Source organism: Andrena cerasifolii, chromosome 2 (assembly GCF_050908995.1).
Source record: "Andrena cerasifolii isolate SP2316 chromosome 2, iyAndCera1_principal, whole genome shotgun sequence".
In the NCBI taxonomy this organism is placed as follows: Eukaryota; Metazoa; Arthropoda; class Insecta; order Hymenoptera; family Andrenidae; genus Andrena; species Andrena cerasifolii.
Window position 1 is genome coordinate 16,756,585 of NC_135119.1, and position 24,734 is coordinate 16,781,318.

The 24,734-nt window shown below is 42.2% G+C and overlaps 3 protein-coding genes across 8 annotated transcripts in view; 2 read left to right on the forward strand and 1 right to left on the reverse strand.

Annotated features, from left to right (window-relative positions):
• Positions 1-15,894, forward strand: part of Nep2 (M13 family metallopeptidase neprilysin 2) — a 56,373-nt gene extending 40,479 nt beyond the window's left edge. For 3 of the 4 annotated variants that reach the window (XM_076806803.1, XM_076806799.1, XM_076806800.1), the window contains exons 2-10: positions 4,991-5,139; positions 10,657-10,794; positions 10,884-11,129; positions 11,472-11,683; positions 12,035-12,211; positions 12,488-12,982; positions 13,138-13,429; positions 13,520-13,770; positions 14,101-15,894. In XM_076806803.1, coding sequence (XP_076662918.1) covers positions 5,022-5,139; positions 10,657-10,794; positions 10,884-11,129; positions 11,472-11,683; positions 12,035-12,211; positions 12,488-12,982; positions 13,138-13,429; positions 13,520-13,770; positions 14,101-14,439 — 2,268 coding nt within the window. In that variant the 5' untranslated portion in view covers positions 4,991-5,021 and the 3' untranslated portion in view covers positions 14,440-15,894. The remainder of the gene's footprint in view (positions 1-4,990; positions 5,140-10,656; positions 10,795-10,883; positions 11,130-11,471; positions 11,684-12,034; positions 12,212-12,487; positions 12,983-13,137; positions 13,430-13,519; positions 13,771-14,100) is intronic. The other variant, XM_076806801.1, reaches the window with a different exon arrangement.
• On the reverse strand, positions 15,885-18,204 carry Eif3g1 (eukaryotic translation initiation factor 3 subunit g1). The gene is made up of 3 exons (XM_076806838.1): positions 18,070-18,204; positions 16,707-17,168; positions 15,885-16,636 (listed from the first exon to the last, which is right to left on the reverse strand). Exons 2-3 carry the CDS (start codon positions 17,149-17,151, stop codon positions 16,224-16,226), a joined length of 858 nt encoding a protein of 285 aa, XP_076662953.1. The 5' UTR covers positions 17,152-17,168; positions 18,070-18,204; the 3' UTR covers positions 15,885-16,223.
• A 13-nt stretch (positions 18,205-18,217) lies between these two features.
• On the forward strand, positions 18,218-24,153 carry Scaf6 (SR-related CTD associated factor 6). 3 transcript variants are annotated; one of them, XM_076806796.1, is made up of 8 exons: positions 18,218-18,360; positions 19,488-19,658; positions 20,285-20,948; positions 21,022-21,093; positions 21,331-21,721; positions 21,795-22,198; positions 22,285-22,650; positions 22,719-24,153. In XM_076806796.1, exons 1-8 carry the CDS (start codon positions 18,342-18,344, stop codon positions 23,011-23,013), a joined length of 2,382 nt encoding a protein of 793 aa, XP_076662911.1. In that variant the 5' UTR covers positions 18,218-18,341; the 3' UTR covers positions 23,014-24,153. The 3 variants fall into 3 exon arrangements, with proteins under 3 accessions (XP_076662911.1, XP_076662912.1, XP_076662913.1); XM_076806797.1 differs by lacking the exon at positions 18,218-18,360 and adding an exon at positions 18,381-18,509; XM_076806798.1 differs by lacking the exon at positions 18,218-18,360 and having other exon boundaries at positions 19,521-19,658; positions 20,347-20,948.
• The last annotated feature ends 581 nt before the right edge of the window (positions 24,154-24,734 follow it).

Genomic DNA, 24,734 nt, shown 5'->3' on the forward strand with positions numbered 1-24,734 from the left:
GCTCGAGCGGGGCAAAGTGTGTCAGGGTGATCGTTGCCGAGTTCTCACGTCGCGAAGCGGTCACGCTCGACTTCGTGGCACGGCTAATGGCACGGAAATTCGATTGCTCGGGGTAAATAAGGTTTCGTGCGAGGCGTCGTCGCTCGCCGTAAAACGGCGCGCGGAAACTCGCCTGTTTTCCCGCCGGAACACGATTTTTCCACGTAGGAGTCATACTTGTATTTAGGTTTCCCGCGAGTGCGTTGACTTGGCGAGCACAGCGCGGTGCAAGGCGTCCCTGGAGGAGGTCAATACACTCGAGCTGCATCGCGTCGCGAACTTTGTTCCACGCTGGCCGCGCCGAGTTCTCGAGCTTGCAGCTCGCCAAGCTGATTTATTTACATTGTCTTCGTTGCACGCGCCATCGGGTGCGTACCGGCGGCTACGTACGCCTTGTTCTCGTGCAATCGAATAATAATCGCTAATTGCGGCCGATCCTAACGCATAAGATGGTCGCACGAAGATTGTTCTGTTGTGTTCATGCGCACAGGCGCAGCTGTCGTTTACGCGCAAGGTCTCCTGGGCGATCCTCGTGCGGGATTGGTGTCTTTTCATGCGTTCGTACGTATTCTATCCTTTTGGGGGGTTCGTTTAACCCTAGAACGACACTGCGACACTTTGCAGCGTGTCTGACACTCTGGGGTCGCCGGCGAGCCCGATTTGAACTTTGAATATTTCAGAATTCACTTAAGAGGAGGTTCCGGTCTAAAAGTCGATTTTTTTATTTCATTTGTCGAATGTTCAACCTTTTAGCAATGCGTGTTTAAAAGGATTTGTTGAAATTCGTAAAATTGCCGAAGTTATAGGCATTTGAGTAGCGGCAAATGCATGGGTAACACCCGGCAACTCGGCACTCACGTAAAACTTTAAACGCGTTTTTCTCGAAACTGTGTTCTCAAAACGGTGGGACCTGTATCTCCAAAAGTTATTATCCGCTTCGACTGAAACTTTTTTTACATTGAAGAATATACTTCTGGCTAGGAGGGAACCCAGAAAAATACTAAATTTATTAAATACTTTAATAAATTTTAAAGGCGTTGAAAGGATGAAAACTATAGGGAAAAAGTGATTTCAAACTTCAAGTGTCGTTATTTTCTAAAAAAATGTAATTTTTGTAATTTTTCTGGTTTCCGCCTAACCAGCAGTATATTCTTCAAAATAAAAAAAGTTTCAGTCGAATCGGATAATAACTTTTGGGGATACAGGTCCCACCGATTTTGATCAATTTTTTTACGCCTTGACTTTAACGACTCCCCAGTGCCGTCTGTAATGATTAATTATAAAACAAAAAATATATTTCTGTAATATAAGATATCCTTAATACAATGCAAAACGTCCCATTAAATTATAGATAGTAGTTTTCCTTTAATTAATTCCTAAAGATCACCTATTTTTGGGGGCTCTAGACCGGAACCTCCCCTTAATGCTTCCCAATAATTATTTTATATTTCTCTTTAGAGAAGATATCAAATCAGTGCTCCCAATTCCATAGTGTTTTTTTCTTTTCTTGTAAGAAGTACTCGAGTTGGTTCTAGATTAGATATGACTCAGCCAATCCAAAATTGACCCAGCCAATCTAAAATTGACCCAGCCAATCCAAAATTGACCCAGCCAATCCGAAATTGACCCAGGGTCTATTTTGACCCTTACTGTCATTCATACACTTGTTACGATCTAAAGTCCTTATCTTCTATAAGAATTAATAGTAATAATGAGTAATGCGTGTAAGTTTGACGCTTAGGATGGGTCTAGATTGACCCGGTGAGCGCTTGGCAAGGATTTGAAAGCTATTCAGATTTGATTAATTTTGAAGGCACACCCTTTGGTATGCTCACAAGCGATTTACATTGCTGATAACAAGTGTCGCACTACCAGAGCTTTGCTGACTCCTACAGTAAGATTTTGGAAGATTCTTAGATTTTCAAAACGAAACAATGCAGGCGAGCATTAACGATTCATTGTCGATTCTTCTATTCTTCGTTCGATTACATGACAGTAATTATCTAGTTTTCGCACGTGACGAGTGACAGGCTGAATCTGGTTAGCCTTGGACTCTAATTGATGAACGCCACTGCAATCGGTACCTGTGACTGAGTAAAAAGAAATATTCTAAAATCACGTGTACGATACAACTCTTCCTCCCTCTCTTTAAATATATTCTCTCTTGCTTAATACGTAACTTCTATTTTTATCGTGGAATCGTAATAAAATGCACCAGACCGTGAAGTAAAAGCTACGGTGTCATTTTTCTTTTACATAAGCATTGATTTCAATTTAGAAACTAGGTAGTAGTACTCAATAACACCTACCTTTCATCGTGATTTTAACTGTCCTTACTTAACCACTTTAAATGGAGTCTAACGTTCCGAAAACCTAGATAGAAATATACATATTTATGAATGATAAATATTAAATGCCCTTCAAAGCTGAGTACAATTACTTTAAAACAAAAATTAGCAAAATTTCAAAATGTGGAGCAGAAACGACGTCTTCTTGTTTCACGCGATAGAGAAATCGGATCGCCTCGAGGATGAAAGAAAGAAAATACTGTTTCAGGGGAACTGTGTCAAGGAAGACGTTGAAATCTAATCTCTTAAAGTGCAGAATGAATAATCATAAACGAGCTTCGCGAACACCTTGGTCGTAAACGCAGAAAACAGTGTTCACCCATATTAGTTCACGGTTGCTCGCCGATACAAGCTCCTTCTCGCTATTGAGAGGCAATCAGGTCCCTCGCACAACGCCATTCTAAAAGTGTATCGCCAGTGGCTGCGACATTTTACTTGTTCCACGGCAATTATTCGACGGGGTGGAAGAACTGCGAGCCACTGGGGTCTTAAACCTCGCGTGGCAAAATTTCATTTCATCGAACATCTAAAGTGGAAGGATCTTTTTTGATCCACCCGATCGATTTGATACCAGATCACTGAACACTCGTAATTAGCTGTTACGTCGCCTCTGATAAGTGCCAACTGACACTAGTTCATTGTGAAGCGAGGGACAATGCTCGATGTTTGATCTGTCAGGTAATAATGATCATAGAAATAGCATTTCATGGAACCGTTAGAGTCTTCTGCTCTTTTTTTTTAAGAGTTTCATCGAAGGAAAGTGTATCGATTTTAAAGACGTGCGTTTAAGTCTATCAAGCATTTTCGAACGATTGCTCCTGTTGGGAAAGCTTCTTTTCAAGGTAAACCTATGGGTACTTTCAGACAATACTTTCGGTGCTTTCTGGAACATGTAGACGTGAAAATGCAGGATGCAAATCCGTGAATGTGAAAACACACCAACGACAGTAAAAGACAAAATTGATTTGACATTAAAGCTTGGATTTCTTGTAGTACTTAATAAATTTATAAAAAATTAAAAAAAAAATTAAAACCGACTTCACAAAAATTAAATTGCACTAAAAAGGAAAGAATAATTTTTTTCCTTATTTAATATACGACTCTCGATTTTTTTTAAGTCGGCGCCAGATTTACACAGTGCAAATGGTGGGGCGCCGACTTAAAAAATATAAGAGACGGAAAAAATTATTTTTTCTTTTTAGTGCATTTTTATTTTTTTGAAGTCGGTTATAATTTCTTTAAAATCTTTTATTTTTAACTTTCTAGTCTTATATATATTGACACAACATGCTGAGGAGATATGCGCGTACATACATAAAATAATAATAATTAGGTGACATTGGCCTTTATTATTAACCAGAACTTGCAAAATATTGGGCCAATGTTGATGCAGTGTAGGATGGAATCACCGGGGCATCGTCCTCTCTCAAAAAAAAAAGATCATCAAAATCGGTCCATATGCTGAGGAGTTATACGGGGACAAACGTATTAAAATAAAAACATAGGGTAGATGCACCATTTGCGGCCACTTTAAGGTATTTATTGCACCAGTTTTGACCACTTCTTAAAAAATATAATATTTTCGCGTGTAAGCAATAAATGAAACCTTACATTTCTGGCGGTATACTAAACAAAATATTTATGATGCGAAATTCTCCACATAATAATGATTTGCAAGCAATTTAAAAATAAGATAATTATGCACATGGCCAAAAACTGTGCATTGGCCAAAAACGGTGCATCTACTCTACAGGTCAAATCTATAACCTCCTCCTTTTTGGAGTCGGTTAAAAAATAATAAGTTGCAGCTGTTCAATCTGCACTACTCCACCAGTGCAAAACAAGTCTGAGTGGCAAATCGCGTGACTGCTTTGTGATTATTTATGCAAGGACTCACGAGGACTTATGTCTACGGCTACTTCATCTTCAAACTTACGTAAAAGACGAATATATAACTGTACAAGTAATATTTCATTTCAGTTGATCATAATGAAACTGATATTTTGCAATTATAATGAGCTTCGACAATCTTGGGCATCGTACCAACTGAGTGCTGAAAAGATCAAAGACTATTGTGAAATTTAATAATGTACATATTAATGACTTCTACCGAACGTTATTTAGCACAGTGTTTAAACAAATCATATTCATCTCACTCTCCGTAAATTCCTTTGCTACTCGTTCAAAATGGAATCGTTAACATAAAACACCTGAGTCGTAATTCCATTAAAAACAAAATTGCATTATTTGTTGCTGTTCTTTAGAACGCGACACAATGCATCGCTCGTGAGCTTCTCGCAACGACAAATTAGACAAAAAATAAAGCGAAGCTTATCAGTTATTCTTGCACTAATCGACATGCAGCAATTTACAATTCAAATACTTAGAACCTTACTCCTAAGGTGTCGAAATTATTCGACTGTTAACTGACTCCAAAATTCTTCGTACTTTGTAAAGACAGTTCCCAAGATCGGCTTTAGTTTCCAAGATATTCGCGCGAAACACTGTGACCACAAACCAACTACTGATGGCAATCCTGACGAATAATCAAACGAGGAAACTTTAATTTTACTTTAATCGTATTTCCTCTCAATTTCGTTCAGGAATCCAACATGGTGGAAGAGGCGATCGGCGATGGAACGTGGACTGACCGTGATAGCAGTTTCCGGCGTCCTCTTGTGCATCGCTTTAGCTGTTGCGCTTGGGGTTCTAGCAACGAACACCGCGACCTGCAACGTTTCGTCCAGAAACGGTAAGGAAATTTGAAAACTTGACACGTCTCGATCCTGTAAAAAGTACGTAGTCTGAGTGTGCATGAATTGTTATTAATTCGACAAGTCTTTTAAACATTTGCATGGATCACATTATTCTAAACAAATAGAAATTTACAGTTCGCGTTGAAATCGGCGTAATTCTCTAAAGATCGATAATTCCAAACAGTTATCGAGGTGTTAGTATCCTGTTTATTCATATCTTAGCTTCGGTACCAGAAAGTAGTTTCATTAATGAATCAATTTGATACTAGTAATTCGCGATTGTAAGGAAGTTATAACGCCCAATGCGGGAATATTGAGTACAACGCTGGGCATCGCTCGCAGTCTTGGAAGGCGAGGCCCAGTAGGATGCATAAGGCATACGATGTAACTTGGACGCTCGAGGAAGGCCGATGACGTCAGGGTCATCGACGAAAGTTCGAGAGGCTGCGTCGAAAGGACGAGAGGCATTCGCGTTGACGACGCTCTGTATAGTACGGATCGACGAGTCAGGGTTATTTCTTAAGCCGCGTATTCACCTGCGCATTCGCCCCGAATGTGCATTCGGCGCGCACCGATTTTTTGCCCGTTCGGAGCGCAGCGCGCGTTCGGCGCGCATTCGGCGCGCGTTCGGGGTTGAGTGAAATTTGCGGCGTCCATTTCATGGTATTGTTCGGACCCGAATGCGCGCTTTGATGGACCGCCAACAAGCGGATCGGCCCGAATGCGCGCCGAACACCGGACGAGCAAAAAATCGGTGCGCGCCGAATACACATTCGGGGCGAATGCGCAGGTGAATACGCGGCTTTATTACACGATTCTAAGGCACGATATTGACAAATCGGGATTTCGATAGGATAACATGTGGACGATATTCAAATTACACCTAAGTTTAATTTCCCTCTGAGTCTGTCTTGCATAACAATCGAGATACTTTGGTCCAAACTGTCAAGATTATTCTTACACCCCTATTCTCATTCAGACATCGTCTGATACCAATAAATATCCCCAGTCTATCTCACGCCAATAAGTTCCCAATTCCATGCCTCCCCTCATTTGTTTCGCCATGCGTTAATTCGCTCCCCAATTGCATAATTATATTTTCGCAAACACTACCGTAAAAAATTCTGCGAGGTATACGTTTGCTCGCAAGGATATATACAAATGAACGTAGAACAGGTTTTGCAACGATAATCTCCGCTTCTTTTCCGCGTGGCTGTTACGTGCACGTTTATCGGCGTTTCTTCCTGCCGTTTTATCACCTTTCGACGTTTCTTTTTTCTCCAACTTTTAGCCGACAAACGACGATGCTCGCGATCCCGTCGCGCAAAAAGTCCGGTTTCCTTTACGGCCGGCCGATAACGGTTTCATGGGCACGCCGAAAGAAGTATAAAAAAGAATTTCAGCCTCGTGAAAGCTAGCCCCGACTGGGTTACGATCGGGTCGTAAATTTCATTGACAACTGATGTCACGTGTGACCTGTTTCCTTGCTATCGCGAATCAACGCACTCTTCGTGACTCGAGCTCGAAAAGAAACACGATTTCGCAACGGTGGATCACTGAACCAGAACCGACGAGGCATCGTCGTTTGTAAGGAGGAAGGTCGTGCTATTGAATGCTTCAGAATTTTGATTTTATACATTATTCGTCCGTGACCATTAACTTTGGAATCCCTGTACCTTCATTGGAAAATTACTTTAATCATTCGCTATAGAAGGTACGCAGTCGCTTCGAGTTGATTTTTTAATAGACCAGAAATGAATCAGTGTTTCAAGTCAATTAGAAAAAACTGTTTATAAAATTATTGCTGTGACTTAAAATTATAAACACTGTTATACAACACTAATTGAGAAATATATATTTTCACACGATAAGCAGTAGTTATTGAGTTGATAAATTCTTATTTCTATTTTTGGCGAATTTCTCAAATCTGTAGCATTCGCATCGCAAAATAATGGGTGCAAAAATTTGCAATAAATCACTCATTTGTTATCAGTTTGCATCAAACATGTGCCAAACGTTGTAGATTTTTTCCCCCCATATAATACAAGTAGGGAATACAATTCCGATCATTATTTACGATCCCGGGGTTGCGGGATTTTTTAAAGTCTATCTCGGGATTGGGTAATAGAAAAGTTCAGTGATTAAAATGATTTATTATGTGTTAAAATTCGACGTCTTTATTTAAAGTAAACAAACTGACTTCCTATTATTAGTCTGAAACCTCAGCTATAATCATTCTTTAACAATAAAAACAGTGTAATAATAATGAAGAATAATAAAGCCTCAATAAGTAGATAATATCGGTAAACCATTATAAAGATATTTTGGAAATGCGAACGAAGAAACAGCAAAGCACCTAAAAGTACATATCTACAATGTTTCGACTTTACGCGATGGTCAGACAAGTTGCGATTTGCAACTCGCGCGATTTCGAAATAGCGGAAACTGAGAATATCATTGTAAAAATAAATATAGTTTAGTTAGTTTTATGCGACTTAACATTATTATTTAAATAAATCATTATTATTATTGTCCTTATTATTATGAAATGACTACATTTATTTACTCTGTTTATTTCGATACTTTTTAGATGTTCGTAAAGTAATTCACATTTTCAAAAAAAAATCCCGACACGCTCGGGATTATTTATATCAAATCGCTGGATTTTTACAATCCAAAAAACAGCCGGGATCCCGGGACTGTATTCCCTAATTAAAAGTCGTAACTGAAAAACTGTAAAAAAATGGAGCTCTGCACCCCTCTTACCGCGAGGCCCTAATCTTCTCTTCGTGGTCTGTCCGAATTTAAACCAATCCCCCAACTACAAATTACCCACGCACTTCCATTATTTCACGAATAACTTTCCGCAGTGACCACTACATCCTCCACCCCCTGCGGCTCTCCTCTTTCGTAACTCTTAGTAATAACAATCAGTCAGCGAACGATGGTCTTTTGTTTAATCCAAAACACGTAATACGACGTGCGAAACGCTGACGTCAATAACAGCTCGCCCGCACTGACGCACCGGGGTAAATCAGTATTGTTTTCAAAATTACTCACCAAACAGCCAGGTCGTACTTCTCGATCGTGCTCTCCCAGTGGGCAGCGCCGTTGTATATTTTCATCGAGTGTCGATGGACCACCCGCCCGGGGGTTCATAAAAGAAGCCGCGGACTGAATCATCGGGATATTTCTGGCGGTCATCGGAAAGCGATAACGATATCTCCGGGAGTACGTAATAGTCAACCGGCGGCGCCAACCGTTTGCACCCTTATTTTTACGAACGATACTGCAGATCAATAATAGATCGCGACGATCAATCGTCAGTTTGCCAGCCCACCTGTCGTAGGCCAGTAGAGAGCAAATGGACGGTGACTAACAGTAGCAGAGCAGAGAAAATCTTAATGAAAGTATTTCAGCGACCGCGTAGATGCTGCCTCTGGAAGGGGAAGCGCGAATACGCTCGGATGAATCAGTTTTTGAGAGGGTTATTGCGTTTTAAGAGGCATCGCTATTCTAGCTAGCCAGAGAGGAGCAAATCGGGGGAGGAACAATATACAAACACGCGTTACGTCGGTGGTTTAACTTTAACAGTACCTACGGTGGGTTTACGTTTCCGTTCACCGTTACCCATGTTCTCGGTGTTTGCCGATGAGGAGGCGGCTGCGGCTAGCGTGTAACGAGATCGAGCTGCTTGGAGCACTTCATCAACCCTTTGCGTTTGAGGGGATTAATTTCAGGGCGGTTTAAAGACGAGTGTAACGAACGATGATGTTTTTATTTCAACGCTCGGTTTTCCGAAGCCGAAACCCATCAATGGTGTATTTACCGTGCATGATTCTTGCCGACTAGCTCGCGATAGCTCACAAATTAAAACCAAACAAGTCTGATGGTGCAACGTAACAAACATTAATCAAGAGGTCCATTGAAAATATGGAAATGATAATTTACATATGCTTGGACGAGGGAAGATATTGCTGAATGGGAGGAACAAGGTCGAAATAAAAATTGAAGCGTTTTATAATTACTTTATAATGGTGAATCAATGGAGAGAACAGGCTCCGTTATTTCTCGGCTTGCACGAAAACTATGAATGTCTTCAGGGCCAAATTTTGGGCGAAAGAAATTGAAGAAGGATTAAACACAGAGGCTCGAGGCAACTTTAGAAACAATTCAATTTTCTTTCGTGTAGCAAAATTAGCAATAACGCATATGCGTTGTCATATTGAATTAATTTTAAAATTCACTCAAGTCTTTGAAATTAAAATATGTCATGGTTCTTAAACACAGACGCTTGAGGCAACTTTAGAAACAATTCATTTTTCTTTCATGTAGCAAAATTAGCAATAACGCATATGCGTTGTCATATTGAATTAATTTTAAAATTCACTCAACTCTTTAAAATTAAAATGTGTCATGGTTCTTAAACACAGAGGCTCGAGGCAACTTTAGAAACAATTCAATTTTCTTTCGTGTAGCAAAATTAGCAATAACGCATATGCGTTGTCATATTGACTTAATTTTAAAATTCACTCAAGTCTTTGAAATTAAAATATGTCATGGTTGTTAAACACAGAGGCTCGAGGCAACTTTAGAAACAATTCAATTTTCTTTCGTGTAGCAAAATTAGCAATAACGCACATGCGTTGTCATATTGAATTAATTTTAAAATTCACTCAACTTTTTTAAATTAAAATATGTCATGGTTCTTACACGAAGAGGGTGGCAGACGGTTGTTAGCCAAGGGGCGCAAAATCTCAAAGTTCGCCCCTGAATGTGTTATAACAACAATGTTCACGAATTATTTCAACACCGACATGCACAATTTGCTTCGACGCCATTTTCAAGCGAACCAGTTTGGTGAATTTCATTAAAACGTGTAAACATTCGCTTTTCGATTTCATTGCTGCGATATTGTTGAATCAGTCGCATTGATCGGCCAAAGTGAACGGTGTAAATTCGCCTTTTAAGGGGCAACCTACGACTAGAACTACCAGAGTGAAATTTGACAATTATTTTTAATTGATAAAAAACGAACTATAACGTTGAAAAGAAAAAATCCTCTGGCAAAAACTGAATAATTCTATCAAAAACCTTTGTTCTAAATTCCATCAGAATCGATGCATTACTTCTCGAGAAATATTACCATTTTTTTCAAATAGGTACTATTTTGAGGAAAACACAATTACATATTCACTCCTCTTAGTTTTCCACTTAAATTTACACAATTGTGACATGAAAGTATGTATTTTAAGACGCGTATAAAGATTTTTCGATTAAAAAATATTTTCAACGGAAGAAAAATTGCCAAAGTTCACCCTGATTTTTCTAATCCTAGATGTACGCTTCCCCTTTTAAGTCAGACGCTAAATCTGATTCACCGGACCCATCTCCATTTAATGTACAGCTTATCAGAACAGCTTGAGAAACACGCGGTTACTAACAGCCATTAACATCATCGTCTTGCCTTTTGTTTTGCAACTGCACCTGCATCTGCGCCTACACGAGAGTAGATCCTGTTAACTCAGAGGGATTACCGTCCACAGCCGACGCACTGAACGGATACCAGCACAACAAGGGCCCTCAGATCATAAACAGGCAGCCGCCCTGCGACGAGGAGGTGTGCTACACGCCGGAATGCGTTCACACGGGTCAGTAAAACGATACCATTTCCTGTCGCCGCGTCCCTTAACGCGACCAAGCTTCCCACTAACCGCGCTAAACGGTTTCGATACGTCAGCCTCCAGAATATTGAAGAACATGGACGTCGAGGTGGAGCCCTGCGATGACTTCTACGACTTCGCCTGCGGTGGTTTCCTGAAGGCCACTAACATCCCCGACGACAAGTCCAGCGTGAACACGTTCACCGAGATCAGTGACCAGCTGCAGAATCAATTAAGGACCAGCATCGAGGAGAAGAGCCCACCCAATGAACCGAAACCCTTCAGGCTCGCGAAGAATTTGTACCAAGCTTGCATGAACAAGAGTGAGTACCTCAAGCTTCGTGCGTACCTACCTGGAGTCGTTGATTTTCGTTACCTCGGCTGAAACTACGGATTACATAAACTGTGCCTGCCTTTGATCGCTCTTTGAGCAATTGCCGTGATATTACTATGCGAGTTGGATTCGTGGAGATGGTAATTGCTAATTGAATAAACCTAGGTGAAGCTAATTCAATCAGTTTACGGATAGTTATCTAATTTTAAACGAGGACGCAACTTTAGCCTCTTCTCCCTTATCTCTCGCCGCGGAGTGATTCTCGGCTCTGTGCATTCGGTTCCCCTCGATTCTGCGTATGATAAATGAAAGTGGGACTCGATGATTTCAGCGGCGATCGAACAGCAAGGCCTGGATCCCCTGCTGAATATTTTGCAACAGCTCGGTGGCTGGCCCGTGCTGGAAGGTGACAACTGGAACGAAACTGGATTCGATTGGAAGGAATCGGTGTACAAGTTCCGCAACATGGGCTACTCCGTCGATTACTTCATCGACTTCAGCGTCGGCGTTGATCTGAAGAACAGCACGAAACGGATAATCGACGTACGTGAAGGAAAAAAGAAATGATTGCACACATTTCGCGAGTCCGCGGGCACACACGCGTGGAGCATTAAACACTTGGGAACCTGCGAAATCGTTCGCAAACAGACTTACATCAGCGGAAAGAAATCGGTCGCGAAGTGGCGCGCGAATTGCAAATGTAAATGCAACTTGTTGCAGCTTAACAGCCACGCCATTTAGCGGCATTATGCAGCGGCGATTAATAGACGAACGATTTCTGTTCCATAGTAAAAAGTAGTTGGATCAATATTGGCGCGGACGTTTAACGCATTCGCTGGCGATACCGCGGCGTTAAATTAACGTTAATAGGAGAAAAAATGAATGTTCTTGCAGCTCGACCAAGCGTCCCTCGGCCTCTCGCGGGAATATCTGTCGAAGGGCTTCGACGACAAGATCGTGCAAGCATATTTCAGCTACATGGTCGATATCTCAGCGATCCTTGGGGCTGACAAGAATAGGTCGAAGTCAGAATTAAAAGAATCGCTCGAATTCGAGATGAAACTTGCCAATGTAAGTTCGCACGCAGCAATCTTTTAAATCAACATTCTCTTTAGCGAACCTCAGTCGTGGGCACGTGGGGACACGGAAACTTGTCTACTTAACACTTGCTTGGCACTCTGTATATTAAATTCAGAGCTTTAACGTCTAACCCAAATTTCCTTATCCCTGCGCTACCAGAAAGAAAACTTTTTCGAAAAGACTTCAGTTCGTTCTTCTGTAACTTGGAATATTAGTAGCCAGATTTAACACTAATCGAATTCATAGCGAAGAATGTGAATTTCTCAGATATCTCTGCCAAACGAGAAGCGTCGCAACGCCACCCTCCTCTACAACCCCATGACGGTTCAAGAGTTATCGAAAACTTACCCCAGCATACCGTGGAAGGAGTACTTCAACACCATCTTGGCCCCGAAGGTTCAGGTTGAAGAAGACGAAGTGGTGATCATCAGCGTGCCCAGTTTCATTTCAAGCTTGGAGAAGCTGCTGGCCACCACCCCGAAGAGGGTCCAGGCCAACTACGTGATGTGGAGGGCAGCTGCCTCGTCGGTTAGCTACCTGACCGAGGAGATTCGAAAGAGGCAGCTGCAGTATTCGACAGCTCTGAGCGGGAAAACGGAGCGGGAACCAAGGTGGAAAGAGTGCATCGACACTGTCTCTGGCAGCTTAGCCATCAGCGTCGGTGCCCTCTACGTCAGGAAGTACTTCAAGGAAGATGCTAAGAAGAACGCTGTGCAGATGGTGGCTGACATCAGAGAGGAGTTCACGAAGATATTAGAGAAGGCAGGTTGACAATTCAAAGACTAATTCTTCCTTTGATACTTCTGTTCCGAAGGTCTTGAGGTGGAAGAGATTCCACCCATGTCACAAGCTCTATTTAATTCAATTTTCAAAATATTTCCTCACCTTCGTGGAATCGAATGCGTTCGATCGTTTAGGTCGAGTGGATGGACGAGGAGACCAGGAAGAGTGCCCTGGACAAAGCAGCCTCCATGTCCAGCCACATCGCGTACCCAGACGAACTACTGGACGACACAAAGCTGGAGGAGTTCTACGAGAAGCTGGAGCTTACCAGCGACAATTACCTGAAGGGTATCCTGAACCTGACCCTGTTCGGAGTGGAATATTCCTTCGGGAAGCTGAGGAAGCCCGTGAACAAGAGCGACTGGATAACTCACGGAAGACCGGCAATCGTCAACGCATTCTACTCGTCCATCGAGAACAGTATTCGTGAGTTGAATTTCTCGACAAAAGCTCTGTAACGAAGGGAACGCGGGAACTTGGAAGAATAAGCGGCGTTTACGTAACATGCTTTCACAGAATTCCCCGCGGGCATTCTCCAAGGCGCTTTCTTCAGCAACGATCGACCGAGGTACATGAATTACGGCGCCATCGGGTTCGTCATTGGCCACGAAATAACGCACGGCTTCGACGACCAGGGCAGGCAATTCGATAAGCATGGAAACCTCATCGATTGGTGGGCGCCCCAGACGAAGGAGAAATATATCGACAGAGCTGAGTGTATCATTCACCAGTACGGCAACTACACCGTGGAAGATGTCGGCTTGAACGTAAGGAACACCCTTCACCGTTTAGTTTAGTCCTCCATTCTCATTCGAGTCGAAATTTTTCCTTACCCCCACAGACAGAGCTCAAACCCAGAGTCTAGACCACCCTTTAGCTCCACGTTGAGCGATTAAACTACTCTCAAGGAAATAATTTTCCACTTTACGCTTTACATCCCTTGGTCCTAAACTTCTGTTCCTTGGGTTCAATGTGCTCCACCCTCGGAGCTGTTCCCCCCTTCGTCTAAAACGTCTCCAAGTGTCTTCAAACTCGTCTCAGCATCTTCGCGAGTCAGCAAAACGATCGTTCTGAAAATGCTCCCGCTTCTGTTTCAGTTGAACGGGATAAACACTCAGGGCGAGAACATCGCCGACAACGGCGGGATAAAGGAGGCCTACTTGGCGTACAAAGAGTGGGTGAGGCGGAACCAGCCGGAGCAAAGTTTGCCGGGCCTCCCTTACACGCCCGAGCAATTGTTCTGGATCAGCGCCGCGAACACCTGGTGCAGCAAGTACAGGCCGGAGGCGATGAAGCTCCGCATCACCACCGGATTCCACAGCCCCGGCAAGTTCCGCGTCCTGGGGCCGCTCTCGAACATGAACGAGTTCTCCAAGGACTTCAATTGCCCTCTCGCCTCGAAGATGAACCCCGAGAAGAAGTGCGCCGTCTGGTAAACAATGGCCGAGGATCGATCGGAGACGTTGAAGAAGGCTGGCACAGGCCAAACTTGTTCTTCGACCTTTCGAAGAGGAACACTTGCGATCGCGCGAGCCTTCAGAGCTTCCGCTGGAAACGACGACCCTGCTCGCCCGAGACTCGTCCTTCGTGCGTATAAGATTGATCACGCGTGGACCTCGATGGATCACCGCGGGGTTCTCGGCGGAATCCGCCAGATGGCGGTGTCAGTGGCGGGTGCTAGATGGACGGAACTGATCGGGGATTCACCGTTGAGGCACGAGCGTGCTTGAAACGAGAGATCTTTCTCGGAAATGCTCGACGGGGGTCCTCGTCTTCGTAAACAACTTGAATCGCACGGTTCGCACGGTGCATCCACTAACATTATAATAAGTCTTTTTATAAGAGAGAATGCTCGACCGAGTACTGTAAATAAGGAGGGCCAATGAAACCGAGCGGCGCGTCATGGGGATTTTAAATTTTGTATAATTGCGTTTAGAAATTGAGGAAAGGCTGTTTGGGAAGAGCACGTTTAATTGTGATGACTTTACAGGAATCGACAATAAATATTGACAATGTTCTCCGGCAGAAAAAAAAACTCTCCAGATGGCGCGCGCGCGCGTGCGCAAAGAGAAGAAATACAGTTGTATTGTTGATTATATTTTAAGGTGACATTGTTTTACCGAGACGAAAAGTTCATGCGCGTTCTTTTGCTATCTGTATAATATTCGTTAGGCTCCGTTGAGCAGCGTAAGGTTGTTGATTAGAGTTACCATTTCGAAGTACTTAGGCAGCGTAGTATTAATCCGTAGTTTTTAACGCGCGGGTAATGAAGAACGCCTGTTGTTACTTTTCTACCGATTTACTTTATGCATATGTGTAGCCACGCTCCGAGGCGTGTATTTCTATCGTAATTCCTCTGTTCTCTTGTTCGCAATGACAATTGTACCGCGTCTATCATAGAACCGCGATACTCGTATTTATTGCGACGCTGTATTATTTTAAGTTCAATGGAAAAAAAAAGCAGATAAATGTATTTAACGTATTTGTTGAGTATAATGTTTTAACGTAAAACCGTCGAATGGAAGCTTAACTTCGAATCTCTTGCAGATCTTAAGGCCGGAACAGACACGTGGAGTAATTTAGTCGAGTAGCGAGTAATTTAGTAATTTACCAGTGTTTTGCGAAACTACTTGACTAAATTTTAGTGTTCACACACGAAAAATTACTCGCTACTCGACTAAATTACTCGACGCGTCTGAATCAGCCTTAACGGACAAGTTGCATATAATTTTCTCCAAGTGTTATAAGCTGTAAGCTTTGGTTAGTTTTCTTCAACGTTATTTGTTACATACAGGTTTTATTAACGTTGTATGATTCCTTGTGCAAAAGATACCCAAGGAAATCTTCTGTTATTAGGAATTGTTAATAAATAAACGCAGAATGTCATTGTACATGATTTATTTCCAATTGAAAAGATACTAGGATCGCAAACATTGCCAGTTTCTTCTCCTTTACAATAGCGAATTGGGGATAGCCATGAATTAACTATCGTTAAATTGTAACACCAGGAGCAGAACATCTGCTCCGCGAGTTGGTCAAATATAATTTAAAAAATCACTTTAATACCATTCGCATTCTTTTCAGCGTATACCACTGTCCGAGCTTTTACTTCGGAAGGCGCTAATTTCTTATTTTGCTCCTGGTGTCGCAACGGGGAAATAGTTATACAGACCACCCCCACATTTCTATACACCGTGGGATTCGCATAACCAGAATTACTTTAATTGCTTTGCGCCTGTGGCTTCGACCAGTCCACATTCAAGATCAGATGATCGTAACCGTAACCATTCAGCATGGCAATGGCCTTCGCCGCCTCCATTCTGTATTTGAAGTGTACGTATGCGAAACCCTTGCAGAGATTAGTCTGCTTGTCTTTAGGGAGGTAAAACTTGAGAACAGATCCAAACGGCTTGACAAGCTCATCTAGATCCGCGTCTGTAGTACTCTCCGATAAATTGGAAATACGAATAGTGGTAATATCATCGCGCCTCTGCATCTGCATGGAATCTCCACGTTTGTTGCCTCCGTCTCGCATACCAGGCGGTATATACTTGCTGCCTTGTGGCTTCAATTCTGTCATCGTACTAGGAGCAGCGGCATTAGCGAGTGGTTTTTTATCGTCCGGTACTTTCCCTGAAAATTAAAGTGCGTAGAATCGAGCGGACGAAAAAGATTTCTCCGCACATCGATCGATGGGACTTACCTCCGGCGAGAACCGTGTCTTTGTAAGGACACTTTGTCGTCCAATGATCTCCGTTACAGTTACGACATTTCACTACGCCCTTATCTCCCATACTCTTCAATTTATCAAGGTTATCTTCTTCGACCTTGTTCTCTTCTTCCTTGCTGGAAATGAACTGCATGAAAACATCCTCGCCGCCGACCGTAGTAGCAGGATTCGGACCAGGCCTGTCGTCCGCAGAATCTCCGAACTTTCCCCAGTTCTTGCGCGCGGCAATCATCTTAGAAACAATGCGTCTCTCGATCTTATAAGTGCGGACCACCTTGATTTTCTTGTTATCCTGATTGTATTTGTATTCGGTGAGTATCTTAAATCCATTTTCATAAGTTTCCGAAGGCGGAGGCAACGCTCCTCCCTCCTCCTCTACTTCATCGGCCCAGCTGGACTTCACGTCGGCTACCGGCATCTCTGGAATTTATTCAACTAACGGCAGCAAAGATTAATATCGGACATATCAGCATAATATCAGCGTAACTATATTAGAGTATGTGACAGTAGAGCTGCCATCCGTAAAATCAGTAATCTAGGACAGGGAGCGTTAAAACCCAAGACATTTCCACTTGAAACCCAGACACCTTTAACTATTTCTTGTATCAGGTATGATATCGTAATACAAAAATTTCTCTAAATTATACATAAACTATAATGTAAGAAAAAGCTGAGTCAATGAAAATCAAGACTGTTATTGATTGTACGGTCATATATTTTGCACAGAATGTAACGCGGCCGTAACGTGGTCGTACGCCGTAGCCGTTGCACCGCAAACAGACCCACGATGCATCGACCAGCCTTATCCGCTCAGCGTCGAATTGTCTTAAATTAACCCGTAATCAAGAAATGAAGATAAAATATTTATGACTTTTTGAACGAGCGGCATCGAAAAACCCAGATTACCACAGAAAATCCCACCGGACGTCCCCGGACGCCCTAAAAAAAAAAGAGGACAAATCCGTGGGAACTCGGACGGATGGCAGCCCTATGTGACAGATATGACAATTAATAGGTTAAGTAGTGAAATCAGATTCGAGGAACAGAATGATCCGCAATGTTACAATTACACAACAATTCACCATAAACAATTAACACTAGATACAAGAAGCCATTAACCATTAGGCAGGACGTTCGGAATATTGTTTTCTCCATACGAGAAACACATTTGCAGTAAACACGTTTACGCGACAAAACCGTAGAAATGATTGCGCGTATCGAGAATCGAGTATTGCGTGGGAAATAAGCCACCGTGGATATTCGTAATTCGGAGGAATTGCAAGCGGAATCGAAAGAAATAGAAACACTGTATGGGATATTGACAAGGGAGCAGTACCTCTTTAACGTGAATGAAAAACGAGTGGAAATGGAGGGATTGTGAATTTCCGCATGTGATAAGTCGGCGTGCCAGCGGCCCTGGTGGCAGTGCCGGGAAACATGAACCTTCCGAAATTAATGGCGACGTCTAGCGTTGTCGTGTTCGTGTTCACTGCGAAGAAATAATGTCTCCCAGAGCCGAGCCTCGATCGTGTACGTAAAATTGTGAACAAGAGAACAAGAAACGAACGTGATCGAATTCAGTGTGAAAGTAAAAGACTAATCACGATAATGGACCAGGCACCTGCAGGTAGGAAAAGAGTGTTGTGATCTCTGGCGATCCGGCCAAGCGCGGTCTTGCACATTCCCACTCCGAACGAGCATATTAACGTTCCGTCTTTTCGTTTTATTAACCGCAATAAGTATGATCCATCGCTTTAGCGTTTTAGTTAGTTAGAGGTGAGGATCCGTAAGTTTCCACGCGACGCAAGTAACGACGTATATGTGACGAAGAAAAAAAGAATAGATTCTAGATAGTAGGTTATGTAAACCTGTGTAACACGTTAGGCTACCATTAGAAACCAGGGATTGAAACTATCGCACAAATGGGCATTGAAAATTCTTGTACAGAGGTTCTCGATGAAACAGTAACGGAGGGCAGAAATAGTTGTAACTGTTATGCGCAGAAAAAGTTCTTGCACGTATCGGTTCTGCTCGAGGTGCCTTGTCGGTTCCAGTATCGGTTCTCTTATTGATGTTCCATTGATTCGAGTATTAGTCGGAGCATTGAATTCTACAAGGATTTAAACTGTTAAAGACATCACTGTCGTAAAGTGATACGTGGATGGATTTTGTGGGACTGTTAAGGAGGATCACGGATTGTTTGATACGATACGAAGGTTTTCTTTAAAGTATTTGCGAGTTGTGTTGAGTTTGTAATACTACTTGAATTATAATTATAAAGAGGAAAAATTAGGGCAGCAATGAAAGCGAATAAGTGTCAGAATTATTTCTACATTACCTATAACTGCTTTAGAGAGGCTTGTTATATAGATCTTTAACACGGATATGTTGAATGAAATTCATTCTGTATGGAACTGATATTATAATCATATTGGAGGAATACTTGAACTGTATCAGAATCGATGTGTTCAAACTCCCGTGTGTTTTCAATCCCTGTAAAAAATTGTTCGATCGCTGAATTCAACTATCCTCAGACGGATGTTTGTAAATATATTCGCAAAGTGATAACTTTCAAAACAGATTGAATATTTCAGGTTACGATGGGCTGATTTAGGACTGCGTACTTTAAAAATAAGAGATCCTATTTCAGTACTGTATTTAAAATATTGCCATTTATATTCTAATTATTCCATAAGTAATCCAGAATTCTTTGGTCGCGATACTAATTCCATTGAATTTTGGTATAATACCCAGATACAGAGTTACGGAACATCATAGACAAGCTGGCACAGTTTGTGGCTCGCAATGGACCAGAGTTCGAGCAGATGACGAAAAACAAGCAGAAGGACAACCCAAAGTTTGGTTTCCTGTTCGGTGGAGAGCACTTCAACTACTATCAGTACAAAGTGACTACAGAGCAAGCCAGTAAGTGGGATACAGCCCCTTAACAGCTACAACAATTGAGAAGCATAATGGCCATGCTTTATTCAACGAACAAAAGGAATGACTTTGAAAAAAGAGATACGGGTGAAAGGGTCTGAATTCGTCATAGCGAACGTACAAAACTATTATTCATCGAATATGAGCACTTCGTTTCAAGATTTTGGGATTGCTATTTATTAAGCAGAATGCTTTAGCTAAAGACGTATTCTATTTCTTGGCAATGGTGATTTTAAGAAGAAGTAGTTTTAAGATTCTTACTGGAGCTTGTCTAATACGGACTGCATTGTCGATATATTGCTTGAATCTATGTGGGAACTATAACCTACCTACAATAACTGTATACCCTGTAATACCCTAGTACTGTAAAAAAAATAAATAAAAATAATAAATATATGTATACGTATATAAATATATAAAACAGGGAAAGAGTATAGTGCTCCCAAAAGACTTACTGAAATTTTCGATATACTTCTCTCATAAATGCCAAGAATTTTATTATGCACTGGTAGAAGATAAGAGTCAACAGAAATTGGACTATTTGTATACTTTTTCAATATCCATTGAAGGAATCAAACATCTTACAATAATCCACCGTCATTCGTTTACAGTTTTAAAGCAAAAAGGAATAAATCCAATGCAAAATGCAGACCCACGTTTAAACGTTTCGCAGCAGCAGCAAACAGCCGCTACGGTCGCGCAGCCACTGAATAACGTCAATCTTGCGTCGAGCCTAAATACCCAGAACAATGGATTGAACCCAGTTGTTGGGATTGGACCGGTGGGAGGTCAGGGTGGCCCGGTTATTCCTGGTGTACCCGGACAAATTGGAGGGCCGGGAAATGCAGCACCGCCGATTGGACCTGTACCTGGTGCTATGGGAGGTGTGAACCCACCTATTGCTGGAGTTACGCAACCGGTTAACATTGGCGGACCTCCTGGATGGCTTCAGAATGAGCTAGCAAACCTTCAATCGCAGCAGACTACGCTACAGGAACAAGTGAGACAATCGGAACAGAATCTGGCTGCGCAACATGCTGCATTGATGGCTCAGCAACAAGGAAGGGTTGAGGATGCTGTGAGACAAGCCCAGGAAACAGCTTTGCAAAACAGCGCGCAAAACACGAACACGGATCTCGCTGCATTCGACGCGGTCTTACAGCCCATTATCGATAGCTGCACGAAGGATAGCATAAGTGCCGGGAAAGCCTGGATACTCCAGAACTCAGTTACTCCGCAGAGTAATCAAGTTGTTGCGGATCACTTGCTGAAAAAGTACGTAGCTCGTACGCTTTAGTAGTACGGATTTAGAAGCGAGTCAGTTCATTCTTTCAATACCTTCTTTCAGAGTAATCACGGCGGCAAATTTTAGTCATAAACTTCACATTATCTATTTGGTCAATGATGTCTTGCATCATTGGTAAGTATGGATACTTCGTTACAGATCGCTCGTGGAACACATGCCCGCCATTATTCATATTTAAAATTCGAAACATTTGTAAGAGTTGCGTATCTTTGAGAATTGGATATACCTCCACAAATAGTTCACATTCAGATATATCTTTCGCTGCAATGAACGCGAAAACCTGCCATTCGAATTTCAATTTAACGACACCCGTTGTTTTAATGCCCGATATTTAACTGTAAACTTCTTTAGTGCAAGAAAGAAATCTATGGATCTTCGCAAGGCAATGGAAAGTGTTGTTGTACCCATGTTCTGTAACACTTCACTAGCCGCATCAGAAGAGCAACTTAATAAATTAAATAAACTGTTAAGTTTGTGGGAGTCAAAAAATAATTACTTTGATGAAGGGATTATAGATCAATTGAAACAGCCAAGTTCATCTTGGTCCGAATATCAGGCTAATCTGGTTGCTCAGCATGCCAGTGCAATTACACCCATCACTACATCCACGAAACAGACCTTTGATAATTATCAAGCACAACATCAAGCGTTCGTTACTCATGCTTTAAGACAAATTCAAAATATTGAGCAGCAAAAAATGGCGATAGATCAGCAATTAAAAGCCCCGCCACCGCCACAATTGGTAAATTAATCGTTCTTCTACATTTTACATCGATATCCTCCGCGAGTATTAACGATGAATAATATTTTTATAGAATCAGCAGAACATGTCTCTGCCACCTAGTCATTCCGGACCCCCTGCAGCGATAAGCACAGATGTAAATTTCAGTCAACCGCCGCCTGGATGGGGTGTACCTGCTGCAAACGATCCTCCACCATTCACAAACGTTCCGTTACCAGATTTTTCGAAACCTCCTCCTGGATTTGGCCCACCACCAGTTATACACGAGCCCTCGGTCGAAGATTTAATGCCCAGTATGCCTTATTATGAGCTTCCTGCTGGTCTGATGGTACCTCTGATCAAGTTGGAAGACGCAGAGTATAAACCCCTAGATCCAGACGCTATTAGGCTTCCACCACCAGCTCCTCCGAGTGACCGGCTAGTAGCAGCTGTGGAAGCATTCTATGCACCGCCAAATCACGACTCGCCGCGCGACAGGTAGGATTATAAATTACGTTCGTGACGTAATGAAAATTCAAATCTCTATTATAACGAATACAAATATGTCGTTTGATATGTTCCAGCGATGGGTGGGAGAAATTAGGTTTATACGAGTATTATAAAGCGAAGAATGCCGCGCGTAAGCGGAAGGATGAGGACATAACAGCTGGCATAAGGCAAAAGTCGAAATCACCGTCACCGATTTTGAGGCCAAGGTCGAAAAGCCCTAGTCCGCCGAAGAAACGATATCGAAGCAAATCGCGGAGTAGGTCGCGCTCTAGATCGAGGGGTAGGAGCAGATCCAGGTCTCCCGCTGCCAATCACAGACGCAATAGCCGTAATAGTAATCATAATAACAGGAGCAGGAGGAGGAGGAATAGCAACAAGGATCGCAGCCCCGATAGGAGAATTGACAGGCAAGATCGAAGCCCGACACCGCCTAGTTTCCTGTGAGTATCAATGATCGCGTCGCAAGTCGATAGACGACTCGATTTTTATGAATTTCTATTCGTTGCAGTGGGTCGACTTACAGTAAGGTGCCGCAAGAAATTAGTATCGACGAAAGTAATAAAGGTCACCAGTTGCTCAAGAAGATGGGTTGGAGTGGTGCGGGGCTGGGTGCCAATGAACAGGGTATTGAAGCCCCTATTTCGGGGGGTGAAATTAGGGATAAGAACGATCAGTATAAAGGCGTCGGTATCAATTTAAACGATCCATATGAGAACTTCAGGAAGAGCAAAGGTCAGGCATTTATTACTAGAATGAAAGCGAGGGCGGAAGAACGTGCCGAGGAAAGGGGTGAACGGGACTGAATATAATCAGAGTAAAATAATTAAAATTGTCTATAATCATCTCGATGACAGATATTAATTATTGCGTACAGTGTAAATCCACGTTGTCCCGTGATCGACACAATCTTTGAGCGATCGGCCCTTTGCAAACGTGTTGCGTTATTTGCAAGGATTGATTCCAAAGATGCTCGTATTTTCCCGATCATTATGTATTAGGTGAATGAATTTTACGCCTTAGTTTCTCATTTGATTGTACCGATGTTATATAGCAATTGTTTATCATTGAAGTGGCAAAGTTGCGAATGTACGTTATATCTGATTTTATATTCTCATTAGGAATAACGACCAATTATTTTATATTTTAATACTTCGGAGAAAAATAGGGGAACGTATATATATATATACATATTATACATGTGTGTATATATATATATCTTCTCGATGCTGTGTCGATCATTCGTGGTGACAGATCATTTATGTTGTATATTTCCGCGTGTGGAAAATACCACGAGTGAATGATGAGACGAAAGAGGACAGTTGTTTATAATAATAATGATTACTTGTCAATTTATTGAATAAGACAAGCGATCACGTACGTTTACGATACCGTGTGCACCACAAGCGGCTGTTATTTACTAAATCGAATTTTCGCGGTGCATGGTGCGAAAAAGGACAGTTTTATACATCTTCTGTACATTATGTACAAAACTCTTCAATCTTCGGCAAGGTTACCGCTAATAATAATAACAATAGTAATAATAATACTAAATAATAGATGACTTCTTTATTAAGTATTCGAGCAACTCTATGAGAATCATTACTTTCAGACATACCAAAACGCCCGACTAATCATAAGTTAGAAAATCGTCTACCACGACCAATCGCGCGCAGTCTACGTCCACCACGAATCCAACGTACATACGGCTATGTTACGTTCCAATTACATCCCCCGAAAATTCGTTCTTCTATGTGGAATCATTACCGAGTGATTCGTTAAACCAAAATAACGATTGTACCCTTGTCCGTGTACGGAAAAGAAGAGACCGTTATTCCTTGCAGGCATCGTTTGCACGCGAGAAACACGAAACTAAAAGAAGTACTTGTATTTAGTAAATTAATAAATGATTATATTGGATAAATAAGGATAGCTCGACGAATAAATACGGCTGCGTACATACGAGAAATTAAAAGGAACGCGAGTGATTAGAATTAACAGGATCTGATCGCGTTCTCGTCGATGTACGTTAAACCGTAGAGAAAAGAAATTAATTGACTCGCAGGGGATGGATACAACTGAGAAGGGGTAGATACAATTATCCCAGAGTAGTAATGTTTCGTTAGATTCTTTTTCTGCGAGATATTTATCACCGGCTGTCACGTGCATACGTAGCAGGAATAATCAAAAATGTTGGGTAACTGGCTGAGAACGGTTCGACGCCCAACGGCGCTGGTAATCGTGAGTTGCCTTCTTGAACTCCCCCAGCGGCAGTCGATATCGCAAACCGACTAAATCCAACGTCAAACCGGTTTCCCGTTGATAACGCTAGAGTCGCTCGCTTGGTGGCGTAAACAAAGCCGAATCGTCGTGTCTCCGCCAGGCATCCCACAAGGTCGTCGATTCTTTAACATCCATTTTATAATCACCTGGTTATCTTTCATCCCTGGGCGATCGTACAACACGCCAATATGAAAGGATCACGCGGGATCACAAGGCTTCAGCGAAACGTTAATATTTATTCGAT

Coding starts and splice junctions, on each gene's coding strand:
- Eif3g1 (XM_076806838.1), bottom strand. CDS start 17,151: ATGCCGGTAGCCGACGTGAAGTCCAGCTGGGCCGATGAAGTAGAGGAG. Junction 16,637..16,706: donor AGACACGGTTCTCGCCGGAG/GTAAGTCCCATC, acceptor TTTAATTTTCAG/GGAAAGTACCGGACGATAAA.
- Scaf6 (XM_076806796.1), top strand. Junction 21,094..21,330: donor AATGATGTCTTGCATCATTG/GTAAGTATGGAT, acceptor AAACTTCTTTAG/TGCAAGAAAGAAATCTATGG. Junction 22,651..22,718: donor CCGACACCGCCTAGTTTCCT/GTGAGTATCAAT, acceptor TATTCGTTGCAG/TGGGTCGACTTACAGTAAGG.